Genomic DNA, 17,248 nt, shown 5'->3' on the forward strand with positions numbered 1-17,248 from the left:
TACTGTATTAATACGCAATACCAGTTTGAAAACCCCCTTCTGAACATCTTGGGGTGTATATAGAATCATAAAAGCATGCTTGTGATAAAGTATGGATAGCCTATTGGTCACGGTTTGTGATTCTGGTCAAAATGAAATATTAGAAACATCCATACAGAAAAAAATGCAACAAAAGAAAGACTGCACATTTAATAACTGAAGGCATATGGATGACAGGGACACAAACACCAAAATAGATCTCAGAATAATTATGGAAATACTTGTGGCCACAGTGTTTGCAGTGTACCAGCACACAAGAGAGATGATTCGAATTGTTTAGTAAACTTAGCAATGTGGCTCATTTAGTCAAAGATCCTTTTGATTATATTATTGTTTTAGTAAGTAAATCACAAAGCAAGCACAGGCTTACCTGTGGCAGATGACAGAAATAACCTTTAGCTTACTCAATAATGCGTGGACCCCAATTCAGCTTGTTTTTGTCCACTCATAAAATCAGTGTGCACATAGGAATTAGTGCTCATAATTTGGCCATTTTTACTTACTGCCTCTTACCACAGCATATTAATTGAGAGAGACGCTTCACAAGCTCATAATATGGTTCATCAGTGTACGGAAAGGTCACTCTGCCATTGTCCTCAACAGTTGAAATTTTGGCCAACAGTACTTTTTTCACAGATGTGCAAATGTTCCTTCATAACAGGCATCATGATACATAAAACTCTGGTTTTGATGTACTTGTGTCCCTTGACAAGCCTTCTTACATGCATGTGGTTCAATCTGACTGTACAACAGCACATTGCATCCTGTTCCATTAACGTATGACTGATCAGGTCCCACTCAATAAGCTAGAAATGGCAGCTTGTTTTTTTATCTGGTGTTACCTTTTAAACTTTCGATTTGTAGAGCATTTTAAACAGATTGTGCCCCCAATAATTAAAGCTAGAAATCCTTCTGCAGGATAAAATGTTGCCAAAAAGCAAAACTACTGCCCTCTAGTGTCTCAATTGTGGAGGTTCTTGTGTTTCCCATGATGCCGATTGAAACAACCCTGTATGAACCGAAACGTTTGCTTTTTATATTATTGTAACTGTACAATAAATATATTTAAGAAACAATTTAAAATAAAATCAAACCTGTAAAATCTCAACTTGTGTGTTTACTATATTTCAGCCAGTGACAAAATTCCCAAGACAAGTTGTGGTTTGAGCATTTCACATCTTTATTTCTGCATTTTTTTAAACAATGTCGTGGCACCCAGGTCTACAGTCTCAAAAAACGTGCACAAAAGTTTTTCTTTCCTGCAAATAAAAAATAAAATAAATTTTCTGACTTGAGCAAAGCAAAGAGCAGGAAACTAGTGTTAACTCACAACCCTTTCTTGGTCTAGTTCCAGAGCTTCAATGATTTCAGCCTCATCACATCTAATAGACAGGTCAGTAGGTGTCCAGGAGTTAATACCCCTTTGGTAGTTTAAAAAAAAATATTTCCTCCATTTAAAACAAATATTCCAACATTTTTTTTTTTTTTTAGTATATATCAGTCTTTACAAAAAAAAGCGAGGACAACCCTCTGCTTCCGATCCCTAGAGCCAAGTCCAAATCCCCCAAAAACCTCCCATCCCAGCAAAATATCAACATATGATCTATGATATGAGGACTAGGAAAGGGGAAAAACAGGAATGACATGTAGGGGATACGAAAAGTGATGTGTAGTAATACACATTCAATTATCTAGATAAATTCAATCGTCAAAACAGTTGTCTTCGTAACCAAATATCATCAGTGACAGTGCATTGTACAGCTACGTACTGTATTCTCAGTGAGACGAGTGTAATCCATGTTACATGCACTTCAAATTGAGAAGGTGACAAAGGGGGAGAATGCTGAGTATATTTAAACCAAGTGAGTGAGTATGGACATAAAATAGACAGACGTACTTTGTGGAAATGGGTAAAAAAGGGGGGAGGGAGCGTGTATATATATATATATAAACACAGAATAAAACAGTCACTCTATTCTTATTTTTTGATACTTTTTTTATTTTTCCTTTTTTGTCTTTTCCTTTTTAAAGAAAAAACTGACTGTACACAACTAAATCTATATGCCTATTCAGAGTTTTCCAACTCTAATCCTCTGTGATGGCAAAGAAAGAAAAAAGGGAAGAGAGCTAAGGGATCCATTTAAAAATAAAAGTCTAATAAATCATTAAAACATCCAACTGGACTCAAAAAAGGGAATTAAAAACCTAATGGTTTGCTTCTTTTGACTAAAACCAAAAAATGAAATAAATAAAGAACTCAGAGGATCAAATCAGTGGCGGTTGACATGATTTCAAATGAGGAAGAGGCAGCATAATATATAAACTCTTAAGTTGGATAGTTGCATTGACTGCTTTATGGTGACCAATGATATAAAAGTGTGATTTAGTGCAGATGCAGTGTCTTATCAGTTGGCTGCCAGTCCTGTGGCCTCAGAGGAAAGCCTGGAGAGACAGACAGAGACACCCGGAAACCAGGGAGGGAGAGAGAATAAGGCATGCAATCAGACAGACAAATGTAATTTACTGTATATTACATTATTAGAATACAATGCTAGATAAGGAGATATATTTTTACATTTATTTAAAAAAATGAATGCTCTTGATATATATAAAAAAAGCTAAGTTCAGTTTGGCTGCTCCTCTTATCAATGATTACTAGTCTAGACAGATCTCAAACTGATACTTAAGGTGTTGTGGACTAATGGAGCTGTGACATCTTGAGAAACATGCTTTTTCGCATTCTTGCAGAGAATACAGATCGATAGCAGCCGATTAGCTCAGCTTAGCATAAAGAAATGGAAACAGGTGGAAACAGCTAGCCTTATTCTGTCCAAAGATAACAAAATCTGACTACCAGCACAGCTCACAAACTAACACATTCAGTAAAGGGATTTTCACACTGCAGCTATCCTTAAGAGTTGACCCTGGGCTAATTTAGCCCCTTTTCACACACACATTGTTAACCCAGGGTTAACCTAAGCCCAGGGCTATACGACTCACACTGCACTTATACTAGCCATGGATTAAGTGTTAAGGGCCAGCAAGCCCCAGGCTAAAGTCGGGTTTAGCCCACTTGGAATGTGCTAGGATTGTTCCAGTGTGAATGCGTTCTTAGCATCAGGCTAACAGCTCCCTTAGCCCTTGACTTCCTGAAGTCTTGTCGTCACTGAGAGGTTGCCAGGCAAAAAAAATATAGTCTGCCACCCCCATAACCCTCTTAAAAACCCCTTTAATACCACAGTGTGTTGTTTTCACACTTGGTATTCATATTCTCATCTTTCTTGCAACAAGAAAGCAAATTAGCATTTCCCAAAGTGTTGAACTATTCCTTTAAAATTAAGATGGTTTTCACATTGACAAAATTATCTAAATGAAAAGGTGGTTTGATGCTTTGGATACCTGAGGGCAGATTTACTTGGAATAGAAATTACAATTTCTTCTTAGATAAGCAAAAATAAAATCATGATAAATGTACTCTCCATTATAACAGCCAACAATTGTCACTTAAAATGCACTACAAGAAAACCATTCCCATTAATACAATGTGACATCTTAAAGAGAGCCGCTACCTGAGCAGAGATTACACAAAGAGAGAAATGCTTTAGTAAAATCAGTGAAATAATGCACTGTCCATGCTAAGCTCAACGTCATTTAAAAATATAATACACTTGACATGTCATTCTTTAAGACACAGGCCAAATCAAGCTACATATATCTATTTTATAAATATGGCAGAAACCATCTGTCTGGCTGTTTAACACTTGTTTGTGTGCATTTGTTTTCTGTGGTAAGCGTGGCACAGCCAGATATAAAAGCAAATGCAGGAACAGACAACAGAGCATTGTCAGTACTTTAGTAGTAGATGACTTATGTTTCCTTTGTTAGTAAGGGGAAAGCCTTCGCCTTTTAGACTTGGAGCTCAGCTCTGGGGCGATTTTGGGCTCAGTGGGTATTGGGTGTGTGGGGTTACTGGGCCCACTGACAACATGGAGGGCCAGGAGAGGGAGGGGCTTGAGACTGAGGAGACTTGAAACACAGGCAGGAGAGCTGGGGAGCAGGGAATCAGTGGAGGAGGAAGAGGAGGAGGAAGAGGAGGGAGGAGGCGGCCCTGGAGCCAACAAGGACAGAGGAATGGAGGCTGAGGGGGGCACCACACAGGAGGAAGAGGAGGAGGAGGAAGAGATAACAGCAGAGGAGGTGGTGGTAGTAGTAGTAGTAGTGGTAGTAGTAGTAGTAGAGGTGGAGGGAGGGCACAGGCTGGTCAGTTCAGGGTTCAAGGAGGAGGAGGGAGGAGGTTTAGAGGACTCTACACTGTAGAAAGAGAGACAAGGAGAGAGGGACAACACAGTCGGGATGGGTCACAGGGCAGGCTGTGAGCAATGGGTGGGGGGGTAGCGGTAGCAGTAGGGTGGGGGGGGAGCAGACCACTCAGGTGGGGGGGAGCAGACCACTCAGGGATGTGATCAAAAACACAAAACAAAAAGCTTCATTAGAAATGAATGTGTCAATCCAATTAAAAAAAATAAAAAATTAAAAAAATTAAAAAAAAATCACATCTCTAGTCTGATGGTGTGAGGTGGAGCCAAGTGAAGGGTAAAATAAGGGGAAAGCACAAGTGTAGACTGACAGAGAGCTAGCAACAACAAAGTATGATCAGCAGTAGCTAGAGAATACCATTAAGCGAATCATTTGAACACAAATCCAAAATACATTTTTTGTTTAAACGATACAGCAACTTTTAATCTTTAAGTCAAAAATAAGATTTTGGAATGCTACAAACTCCAACAAAAAAACTTTGTTTAAATGGCTTAAGCAATTATTTAGTAAATTAGAAACTTTAACATTATACACAGTAAAAGATAGTCAGATAGGACGGGACATTAAGTCAGACTCAGTGGTGAGTGAAACTGAAGCAGAGGGACAGACAGAGCTGCAGTGGATCCAAAGTAGCACACTTTTTAATTTATTAACTTTATCGGTTATAATAAAATGCCGATGCAGATAATCTGCAAACTGCCAAAAAAACAGCCCCTCTAGTAGGTTTCCTTAAACAATTATAGACTACAATTTAAACAACCTGAACTGACGCAGGGAAATAATTTGCCTTTTAGTGAAACTAAATGTAACCCAGCTAATGCAATGTTGTTGGTTTTTAAAGGCCTGTGACTGAATGAATCACCTGTTGGTAGCTAACATAGTATACTGTAAAAATGATTATCTTACCTGGCGTTGATGAGGTACTCTGCCAGACTGATGCTGGCGGGTGAGCCTGTGATGGTGACCTGGCGGTCAGTCGATCCATCCACTGGATTCGCAATCTTGATCTGGGCGCCCGACATTTGCCTGATCTCATTGATCTTGGCTCCCTGGCGGCCGATGATGCACCCAATAAGCTGTAGTGTTGTAGAGGATGAAAGTTAAGTGGGAATAATTAGACCCTGAATAACACAATGAACACATGCCTCTGGTAAAGGTAGCAACGTGGAGTTAACCAGCTTGAATACAGCTTTTTATACACAAAAAGGTGGTCAAGCACCATTTTTTCTTTTTTGTGGATTTAATCCCAGTCAAACATTCAGCATGGTTAACATGGATACAACAGTATTGTAGATGAGAAAACATGCCTCAACTTTAAATGTTAAGTTGAGGCATAAAAATTGACTTTTTGAAGCACTTACATCATTTGGAATGGTCATCTCATGGGAACTGGTTTGAGCAGAGGCATCTATCCCTAGAAAATGTGTGGAAAAGTGTGTAGAACTTGGATGACAGAACATTAAAACTAATTCAGAAGCACTGATGCGTTATTATGGATCCCACGTAACTTCTAGGCAAGTCCCGCCCTACAAGCAGCTCGATTGGTTGGGGTTAGGCATTGACCTCGAGTGGTTAAGGTTAGGATAGCAGATTGGTCAGGGGATAGGACCTGAACAAATCGGTTATGTTACCTTGCGTAAGCATGGATGCCTGGCCAATAGTAGTGTGTGAATGCTATTGAAGGGTGGGTCTTGCCTAGAAGTTGCGTGGGTTCCATATAGGGCTGAAACGATTCCTCGACTAACTCGAATAATTTGATTACAAAAAATCCTCGATGCAAAATGATTTGCCGCAATGCTTTGTTTAATCAATGTTACCAACGTATCGCTCAGTGTTTCCGCACAGCTGCTTATTACGGTCGCACACTGGGCTGAAGCTGCTAGCGACACATGCCATGAAGACTGACGGCGCAGATTACAAAAATGAAGAGAGAGCGTAAATAGTGAGGGGCTAAGAGAAGAGACGACAGAAAACGACAGAAAGTGTCCAAAGTTTGGAATCAGTTCAAACGTAATTAAAACGAAAACTCTGTACAGTGTGTCTACTGAAAAACCGAACTAGCTTACCACAATAATAGCACGACAGCAATGCTACAGCATCTCAACAGAAAACAGAGATTAACTTAATCATCCATTCCACGAAGCGGACCTGACAAAAGTAAATCACAGAGTCGTATGGACGATGAAACTACACCAGACACACCAACTACCAAAAACAAAGACAAGAAAATACGTAGCAGTGACCACAATTTGATCTAAAGAGCCCACTTGTTGACTATCCCGTCGGAAATACAGCTGATTGTTGCGCACCATTTTCTCTCACTCTCTCTCTTCACGGAGAAAACAGCTGATCAACGATCTACTAGCATAAGTGTAACAGAGCTGTGTGACACTGTAATCAAATATATAAATGAAAATAGGTTGAGTACAATATTTACATATAGGCCTATATGTAGATGCCTATATAAAGATCAGTCTCAGGTTGAAACTTAAGGTAATGTTTATGTATTATTGGATGTTTAATGTGTGCCTTAGTTTGAGGTTGTTATTGCATCACAAAATGTTTTCTTTAAAAACAATGTAATATGGCACTTAATGTTTAGTTTTTTGAGAGATTATATTGTAAGCAATGTAGGCAATAAAAATGTTGCCCTTTCCGGAAATTAAACCAAACTATTGTATATTATTGTTCTTCAATAAAACAAAAGTAATTCTTATCCGATTACTCGATGGAATAAATCAGTAGAATACTCAATTACTAAAATAATTGATAGCTGCAGCCCTAGTTCCATAATAACGCAGCACTGATACCATATTTATCAATTCCAACTTTATCAAAGCTTAATATATGTCCTCCTTATCCTCACATCTGGTGTGTAGTTTGTGTTTGTACTGGATTATATTATAATGCATTACATGTCAAGGAGGTGGACAAAATATAAGGAACACCTACACAACGCAGTCTAATACAACACTACAAAATACAGCTTTACACACACAGCTGAATGCCTCCGAGATGATATAAAAAAATATTTTTGAATTGAAATGCTTTCCAGTGTACAGTGGGTTGTTATTTCTCTAGGCAATCAGGGTGCCTTACAAATTATGCATAAATCATTATTACGTTGTTTTTTGAGTCAAATCTGAGTTTTCTTCAAATACCGAAAGGACCGAAACATCTTATATGATTTGGTGCTCGTGTCCAACAAATTCTGACTTTTGGGGCTGGCAAGTTGAAAACATATTGTATGAAAATCTATAGGCCTTGTGCTGCATACCAGTGAATCCCTGGTTGCTTGGTGCGATGGGGAAGGGGCTCTGCTGCATAGCCAGCTGGTGAAGCTTGGTGAGCTGTGGAGAGATAGCAGCAGAGGAAGACTGTGAGAGTGAGAGAGAAGGCAGGGAGAGAAATGGAAAACACAGAAAGAAGGAAAAACAGAACGAAACAAATCACAGTCAGTACAGACAGCTACACAAAGAACCTCTCATCCTTTCACAAAACTCTACTCAGGTGTCTGAAAAATCATTGTGTTTTATGGCTTGTCTATGTGGGGTACCCCATAAGTATTCCTCCAAAGTGCAGGCTGCATCTCTTGGTAATGCTTTCTCACAGTCTTCAGGGTCAGGAAAAGGTCACAATACACAAAGGAGGGAGCTCTCATTATGCAGGTGTTTTCCTAATTATCACCAATACAAGACCCAAACGTGAACTGAGACAATATCAACTTAGCATCACACTTTACCAGTTATCACTACAATGCTGGAAGGGACGACTTAAGGTTTCTGTGTCAGTCTTAACAGATTCTAGTTTTAATAAACAAAAACTGCCATAAGCAGTGGTACACTAATTACATAAACATAATCCCACTAAACTATATAAATGTTACCATGTTTTACATTATATCTGACTAGTACGGCTTTACTCTGTTGCCAATATTTAGTGGCAAGTAAGACTAATACTATACAGTCTATCACATCCAATGCTCCTGATGGAACATTTAAAGCTCATTAAAAACATAAAAAAAGAGGGAAAGATTAATTTAGTTGAGAGCCAAGAGTAATAATGAAGGTTGAATGGTTAATGAAGAGGGGGAATAAAATAACATTTATCTGGGACAAACTAATGAATGACACACGTAAAACAAGACAAAAAGGGAAGAAAAAAAACGAAACAAAAAAAACAGAAAAGATTGAGCAGCAGGAACAGATATTATTCATGGAATAGTGGAGAGTCTGGACAAACACAAACAACAAATGTCAGTTTAACAACTGACTGCCAGTCAACTGAGTAACTATACAAACAGAAGTACTAGCAGTGCCACTCTCTAAATGGTTACACAATCTGATAATAGTAAATCAAAAATAAAATTAAGGGCATGTTTAGCTACATGACAGATGTAATTATAGGTAGGAGTAGTGGGCGGTCATAACGATGTCTACTGCACTTACATCTGGCTGTGGAATCGCGTGCTGTCCTTGTACGGCATACGCCTGAAACAAATAAAAACAAAGCTTTCACAGGCCTCACATCTGATTTTGGTCACATTACCCCTTCCAGCTCTCTCTCTCTTATCGCTCCAATATATAAATCTCCCGTAAAGACGTAAAAACTATTATCATTTAAGAAAATCAACACGTCTTGTCCAAAGTCTCCACATTTCTGGGAAAAGAGAAATCTTTAGAGACATTACAGTGGAATTAAGAAAAAAAACGGAGAGATTTTCTTCTTTTCAAAAGTATTAAAAAAAAGATGGGAAAAAAAAAAATGAAAAAAGGTATTTAGTCAGATTAAAGACCTTGTAATGTTAGGCCAACAAGCAGCAGAAAGCCTTTTGGTTCAGACCAACAGTGGGAAATTGGCCTAATGCAGAAGAAACCTAATGCTCAAAAGAATAAAACAAACAAATTGGGGGAAACATACAGAGAGAAGGCCCTATAACAAACTGCCTCCAGAGAAAATGTTTTATGGTCATCGGATAACTAAAGCGGTTGATACTCTCAAAACAATTAGTATAAGCAGCTCAGGTTGCAACAGTTTTCTAAACTTAAATACACTCCACAGCTCCTTTTAACTATGTTGGTCTTGCCCAATCATATACGAAGATCAAAACTGGAATTACATTCAAGTCATTTTTTTACTTTAAGTCGAGTATATTCTGAGCCTTTCATCACACATCAAGATTTTCAAACTCATACAATATTCTTCACAAATACAGTATGCATCCCACACATAAGCCAAAATGACACAAGTGAAGCAATAAACCCCCCCCCGCCTCCACCCCACCAAAAAAATAAAATAAAATAAAAATTCATGATTGTAAAAGGTGTCATCCTGTGTCGTATGTACCTGTCCACCTGCAAAGATAACGGGGGATCCTGAAGGCTTGGGTCGGTAGGGGATAGTGACCCCCTTAGGGGGAGACTGTAGAGGAGACAAAGAAGGTGGATGTGTAATTACTAACCGTGTTATTAGAGAATTATCGCAAAATCTAAAAATAGTGTAAGAATTAAGTTTTTAAAATTACAAATGTAGTACACCACTGTTTGTACCCACAATACTGTACCTACAAGTATATCAACATGAAAGTAGGGCTGCACAATGAGGAAAATATGCGATAACATTGTTAAATATCGCATATTCACACGAGTCCGAGACGAGAGTTAAGTTCTTGCATTACCCGATTTATTAACCACCTCAAAACAGTACCATAAAGTACATTATTATTAATATTATTGTAATGTCTCACAGTAAATAAAACGGTACAGGATTTGGGCCAGCACTACAGCACACCTTAATGACCTCTGATTATGAATGGCCAAATGGTGATGAGTCACTTTAAATTATGTTGCTGCAAGGACTTGTGGGACAGCATTGTAAAGGATGATCCAGTGTGTCCTATGTTAAAGGAGATAACAAATGAGGCATTAAAGCCCCTTTTCTTATCACTTAGACAATTCGAACAGCTCTTATCATGGCTGCCACTTAACTACTTCCGGGTCATTTTACTTCGCAATTTAACAACCTGGGACGTACCCGCAGTCTGTGCATCTACCCCTGGTCTAAATCCAGAACACCGCAGCCAAAAACCCAGAGATCACACTGTTTTACATCATTTATTTACAGGTTAACAGATGCCACTTAATTTGCTTCATAGCTTTTCCACTTACCTCAAGCATGACCACACAGATCTGCTTCACACACTCAATTATCGACTGGGGAGTACCAGCGATGGTGATGGCTCGCTCTGTGGAGTTGGGGAGCATGTCTCCTGCCACTTGTACCTGAGCACCAGTTGACTGGAACACACAAAGGGAGTGAAATAAGATGACAATTCAAGACCTGCTGTGTATCAGTGTTTGATTTACTTTATTCCACAGGTAGAAAGTTGACAGTCAGCTAATGCTGAGGGATTGGGGCTTGTATGGTTTTGTTTCATAGGTTTGGGATTACGTGCTGTCCTCGATACATACCTCTCGAATTTCCTTGATCTTGCAGCCACCTTTCCCGATGAGGGAGCCACACTGGCTGGCAGGCACCACAATGCGTAAGGTCACTGGGGGCTTGCTGGTAGCTGTACTGTTTGTCATTGAGCTGCTTATGTCCTGTAAAAAAAAAATAAAAAAATAATAATAATAATAATAATAATAATAATAATAATAATAATATGAAGAGGAAGGTTAATCTAGTTTGTGTTTGGGCTGGTTGCTGCTGACCGGTGAATCCATTAGTCAGCATAAATTGTGCCCTACCTCTTCCAGCTTTTCAATGATCATGGAGAATGCTTTAAAGATGGCGGTGGTTGGACCTGCCAAAGTAATGATCCTCTCAGGACAATTGCCCTCAGAGATGTTGATGCGAGCCCCGCTCTACAGACAAGGGAAAAGCAAGGAATTTAAAAGGAAATTTGGAAGAGTTCCCATAGTAAAAACAAATTAATCTGCCAGCTGTGGGCTCTTAGTAATTACAACATTATAGTCTGTATATAAAAAAGTATATAAGAAATAAATTTAAAAAAAAAACTCACCTCTTCTCTCATCTTCTTCACAGATTCACCTTTCTATTAGCAGAGAATCAGTCACTCATTATCACTTAAAAACACAGATTTTCAAATAATCAAAATGTCTGTTATATTAAACAGCAGCTTACCTTTCCAATAATACTTCCAACTTCCTAAAATAGGAAGAAAGACAACGTTTCATTAGACCGATAAATCTTTTTATACCCGTCATTCAATATGTTTACAGGCACACTAAATATTCCACTGTTATACAATATTCTGAATTAGATATGGGTCATGTAAACATAGTTTGTTTGCAGCAGTTTACGGCCAACTCTGTGCGTTGCTATGGTTGTTGTACACAAACCAACTAGTAAACAGTAGGGGTGGAACGGTACATGTATTCATATTGAACCGAAACAGTACGGGCGTCACGGTTCGGTGCATGAATTTACATGGAGAATACGCGGTATAAAAATAAATAAAACTTCCGTGCAAATTAATTAATGTAATGCAGCACTACTGTTAGACGGCCTTAGCTCTGAAGCTCTGATTGGCACCTATGTAGCCGAGCTCTGCCTATGTATGCAGTTTTAAGTTTTCAGGTCGACGGTCCAGTGAGTCAGAGATAGCAGCACTAAGGACGAGTATGGGGAGTGGTGGCGACCTACAAGAGTTAGCGGACCCGCCGGCCTCTTTTAAGATCGCAAGTTTGGGAAAACTTCAGTTTCCCAGTCAGTTACAGTAGTACAGGCGAGAGAGTGGTGGATAAGACGAGGACTGTGTGTCGGCGTTGTTCAGCAGTTGTTGGGTATGTGAGTGGAAATACATCTAACATGCTAAAGCATATCCGACGCCATCAACCAGATGTGCCAATCACCGGAACGAGACAACAAAAAAACTCCTCCCTACAGTGCTTAACCAGCCTTTAGATACACATACAAATAGGGCCCAAAAATAAATAAATAAAAAAAGAAAAATCACTGAAGCATTTTGATTTGATTTATTTCATTGTATCAAGAATGCCTTACACATGAAAAAAAGACATCAAATACAATCGAGGATAAAAACACAATAAAGACCAGGACTTATTTCCATTGTGGTCCTCGCAAGCAATCGGAATTTACATGTCATCTTCAATGCGCCCGTATTCACTCGTAGAGGAACCTGGCTTCAAGTATTTGCTGTATGTACTCGAACCTCATTACAACATGCCATCCCGTCCACATATGAGGCAAACTGTAGTCCCTTCCATATACAACCAAACACGGATGTTGATGGAGCACGAGCTGTCAGCTGCACCCTCCGTTTTACTAACGACTGATGGTTGGACTTCTCGTGCTACGGAAAGCTATCTCACGGTGACTGCTCATTTTATTGACTGAGTGGGAAATGAAAGCGTCAGTTCTACAGACACGGCCCCTGTATGAGCAGCACACAAGCACTCACCTAGCTGAGAAGCTACAGGAGGTCGTGTCAGAGTTATTATTCTATATAATTTGCACTTTCATAAATAAGACTTTATTTTCAGTTTTATAGCTGATTGTCTTATTTTGTTTACAAGTTACAGATGGAGTCTGGAGATGACGTGGGTACTTATCATTTACATCTTACTTTACACACGTCAGGCTGTTGCAGCTAGCTCAGGGGAGAGACTGTATGACACTTGGTGGTACAATATGCCTTCTGCATTTTTGTTTTGCTTTTCCCTTCATTGTACCGCACCGTGATGTCTGAACCAAGGTATGAACCGAACCGTGACTTCTGTGTGCCATTCCCCCCCAGGAAAAACATTATGCAAAGCTGCGGTAGAGATGCATGCCCATAAGAAAAGTCGGAAGGAGAAACACACCTACACTTAAACATTATAAAAGATTTGGATATCAACAGGTTTTTCAATTTGCACAAACACTGCAACACCAACTTTTTCAAGAAGGTAGTTGAAGGAATGAAAGAGGGACGCTGTGTTCGAACAAGTCAGCCACTGGCGGCAAACGTTTAAAAAAAAAATCCTATTTTTGCACGGCTGCATGTAAACGGGAATATAAGTGGAATATTCCCTTTCATACGCCATGTAATCAGCTTAGTCTGAATATTGTCTTCTTCGGAATAAGGGCAAAAACCTGAATATTATGTGCATGTAAATGTGGTTAGTGTTTACTACCAGTAAGTAAGAGTTGGACCAGTCTAACCTCTTTAGCTATGGCTTGCCTAGTTTATCAGGCAATGAAAAACATAAATACAAGAGGCCATTTGGCTTTCCAACACTACAACAAGAAAAACAGGTGTAACTGTCAGCATTGTAAACACTAAAACATCCTGATCCATCATGAATTCCCAGCTCTCTACCACAAGCAGTTTTTGTTTTTCAGTAAATTAGGCCTTTATTTCTGAAATAACTAAATAGTGGCTAAGAGGAACATTAATAATTAAGCAACATGAGTCCAACTTGGAAAATAACACATTTAGACATAAGGCCCCTACTGAACGCAGTGCAGACGCGCCCGGTGGAAAATACGGGTTAGGCTACATTTAATAGGTGTTACACACCAACCAGACGGCCGACCGTCGGCAGAAAAGGCAGTCGGACTGATCAGTCGGGTCACCGAGGTCCAAAAAAAATGCCTCAAAACACACTGAGGTGACGCCGACTTGAGCTTGCTCTCTGCGTGTGCGCGAAACGCAATACGTCTCCATAGCAGCAGGCGGCGCTTCTCTGTATCGTTTCCCAGAAAATGAAAACCGGCAGCTGATAGGACGAACGCGTCACGTGGGTCTTTTTTCTCCAGAAATTCACAGCCAGACTGTCATGGCGGCTTGTTCAGAATACGATCTCATATTGTACTAAAATAGTTCACCGAAATGTGTTTCTGAAAACATTTTAAGCGAGAAATAGGCCATGCAGTTGCTGAATTTGTCTTCATTTCAGATCAACAAAGGTCAGTTTAAAAGATTTGTCAGATTTTGAGAGGCTCATCCGCTCGCCATTTCCGGGTGAGTCCCGACTGCCCTGTCTCCGACTGAGCATGTCGGGCCGGCCAAAATGAAGGCCAACGGCTCCTCCGACGGACGACGGCACGGAACACACCGAACAGACTTGAGTCACCGACCTCGCCAGACTGTCCGACGGCCGATTATCGGGTCGGTGTGTCAGTGCCATTAGTCATGTAGCCGGTGAACAGACTTGGCAGTCCATCATGAGGCTGTGTGAGAGTCCCGTACAGTTAACATTCCTGTTGCTGCCACAAGAAAGTTTTAAAACACTGAGGGTAAAAAACGAAACACAAGCACTAACTTCCCAGGAGTTTGTGTAACAGCTGAATGTTTCCTTTAACAACAAAGCACAGTCCCTCCTTCTCTGTGAAATGAAACCGCTTCAAGTCGGAAATGTTGAGATCTATAAAACGATCTGACGGAAAACAATAATTGTGAAATACAATGTCTACTTGTGCTACATTGGGGGTTAAATAACACAACAGGACATCACAAATAGGCTATTTAAGGCTATAGTGCGCCGCTATTTTATGTTAATGAACGTACATTACATTCAAGCCATTGCCAAATGAGTTGATCTTCTGTGTTCTCCTTGATTTGACTGAATAAACAATACTTTAAAAGCATCTGCGTGGAGGAGGGGTGGGGGTGATGCGTGATTACTGAAGGCTTGCGTCATGTGAATCCGCCGACAGTGATGTTGTCATTACTTAGAACTCCTCATGGGGGTGACAGAAACTATGCACTATAGCTTTGAGTGACACTCTCACCGCTGCACTACCCTGTAGCGAATCGCAGGATTGTTTTCGTTGGTCTGAACATGCCCTTACTATTCACATCAAAGCCCCTGCCCTTTATACATCCCTGGAAAACTTCATTTCCATAAATGTAATGTCACTGACTATTGAGTGCCACTAGCAGCTGATGGGGGACCTCACCTTGCCATGCATTAGCAACCTAATGGTAAGGGTGACATTGAGCCCTCCTTCAATCACACCGGAGTCCATAACTGCAACCTGGGCGTCCGTACAGAACTGGGGTATTTGGTCACCGAAATGGATCTAAAGGGACATAGCAGACAAAAAAAAAAAAAAAAAAACTATAAACCAAGGATGATTATATGAAAAGCCTGAATTGCAACTCAGTAAAGAAAAAAAAAACATAACATGGAAGCGGGAAAACAAAAGTAATACATGGTGTGCCATATATAAAGCTTATATAAAAGTGGCCTGTAAACACTAACTTGCATGTGGTCAACGAAGTGGTAAATACGAAATCTCTCTCTATAGCATATAGCTAGTGCTCTTAGTGGTAACGTTAATTACATCGTAGCAGGGCCAACATACAATTTCTGACTTATTGATTAACGTTATATTTCGTAAAAGAATAGGCTATCACTAGAGAAAGGTCTGTTCTCAGCATCAGGTATTACGTTACTATACGTGGCCACAGATTTTAAATGTCAGCATTACACAAAGTATTTAAAGGCCCATTTACACAGTTCGCTAAGCAATTACCTTATAAATTGTGTCAAATTAAAACATCCAGTTATATCACACTAGACATTGTAACATTAACAAACTTTGGCTAAATGTGTAAAACTGAACGACAAATTTGCAAATATATGATGATTATACCTGGTTTTCCATTAGACAAATGTCTTCTTAATGAACCTATTCAAAGAGAATATGATAAATCTGTGTCACAGCTCATGCTAACGTTAAGATTTATGAAAACTGATGCGTACTACGATGAATAATAGGAAATAGCTTAGGACTCACTTTCACTGTGCCAACTACACGCTGTTAGTTTGGTGCATTTATTTTTAAACATCTGAATACTGCTCGACCTAAGTTATCTGATTTCAAACAAGTACATTAGCATGGAACCCATCTCCATGCTAATATATGGCTTGTAACGTTATGTGATTCAAGTTTGTCAACAAATGTGCTGATCATTACTCCCCTACAGTTTAATATATTTCGTAAAATACATTCACATACTTGGTAGTATGAAAAGCAGACATTTAAATGCATACTTCGCGTGTGTTGCTCAGTTAAAAGTAAGTCCATTACTATTAACGCTTTTTGTACGTCGGTTAGCCATTTAGCATGTTGGTTGCTCACCGTGCTGGGAAAATGAATGGAGCATGCGTGTGTTACTTAGCAAAGCTAGCTAGCTAGTTAGCTAGCTGGCTTAATTAGTCAAATTTATTAATGGCTGACAAAATATCGACAGCATTCGTGGCATGGTAGTTATGTGCTTTTTTTACAGGCGCTAAACAGCAGACAGCGGGTTTTTAAAAAACATTAAAATCAAACTTCTCCGTGGCTAGCTAGCTAAGCTAGCCGAATCATTCTGTACGGAGACTGCGTGCTCATCATCATGCGGCCTGTTAGCATGCTGGTTCAAGCAGCCGCTAGCTGCTGGCTGGGCGCGATTTCTTTCCGCTATTTCTGATTATAACAACAAATATAATAAAACCAAACATCAGAATTAAACTCACCTGATTCGTGTGCTGGTACCTGCCTGGGGGGAGGGTTGGGGTTGTAAGGGTAGAAGGGGAGAGGTTCGGGAGGGTAGAAACCCGGGGGAGAGTTTAGAAAGGACTCGGGGAAGAGGGAAGAGTGATGTGAGATCGAGCTCCACTCCTTTACACAAAGACAACACAATTATAACCCCTGAACTTTCCCCTTTCACCCAACCCAAACCCCCCATCCTGACCCAACGGCACCTCAAAATCACGTATAATAAAATAAAAAGTTATGGTAGCACATTTGTACATTATGCTATAATATGGCAGTTAAATTAAGGGATATAATTAAAAAATAAGTTATTGCGCACAATATAAACATTGTTGCATTGGTTTAAAACGTAAGTAAAACAGTAAGTGTCTGTTGT

At 39.6% G+C, this 17,248-nt stretch overlaps 1 protein-coding gene across 5 annotated transcripts; it reads right to left on the minus strand.

Moving 5' to 3' along the window:
* Positions 1–1,195: 1,195 nt before the first annotated feature.
* LOC144517063 (poly(rC)-binding protein 2-like) lies at positions 1,196–17,013 on the minus strand. Of its 5 annotated transcripts, none has more exons than XM_078248870.1 (14): positions 16,854–17,013; positions 15,985–16,020; positions 15,286–15,408; positions 11,503–11,526; positions 11,381–11,413; positions 11,106–11,222; positions 10,827–10,958; positions 10,524–10,652; positions 9,703–9,777; positions 8,805–8,846; positions 7,634–7,706; positions 5,718–5,770; positions 5,263–5,432; positions 1,196–2,481 (listed from the first exon to the last, which is right to left on the minus strand). In XM_078248870.1, exons 2-14 carry the CDS (start codon positions 15,994–15,996, stop codon positions 2,445–2,447), a joined length of 1,020 nt encoding a protein of 339 aa, XP_078104996.1. In that variant the 5' UTR covers positions 15,997–16,020; positions 16,854–17,013; the 3' UTR covers positions 1,196–2,444. The 5 variants fall into 5 exon arrangements, with proteins under 5 accessions (XP_078104996.1, XP_078104995.1, XP_078104998.1 ...); XM_078248869.1 differs by having other exon boundaries at positions 7,634–7,733; XM_078248872.1 differs by lacking the exon at positions 15,985–16,020 and having other exon boundaries at positions 7,634–7,733.
* Positions 17,014–17,248: the final 235 nt, after the last annotated feature.

Source organism: Sander vitreus, chromosome 4 (assembly GCF_031162955.1).
Source record: "Sander vitreus isolate 19-12246 chromosome 4, sanVit1, whole genome shotgun sequence".
NCBI classification, from domain to species: Eukaryota; Metazoa; Chordata; class Actinopteri; order Perciformes; family Percidae; genus Sander; species Sander vitreus.

Bases quoted from the DNA above. Each gene is read 5' to 3' on its own strand.
- LOC144517063 (XM_078248869.1), bottom strand. The intron at 11,414-11,502 runs GTAAGCTGCTGT...CTCTGCTAATAG, and splicing joins TTGGAAGTATTATTGGAAAG to AAAGGTGAATCTGTGAAGAA. The intron at 7,734-8,804 runs GTAAGTGCAGTA...TCACTCTCACAG, and splicing joins ACGCGATTCCACAGCCAGAT to TCTTCCTCTGCTGCTATCTC.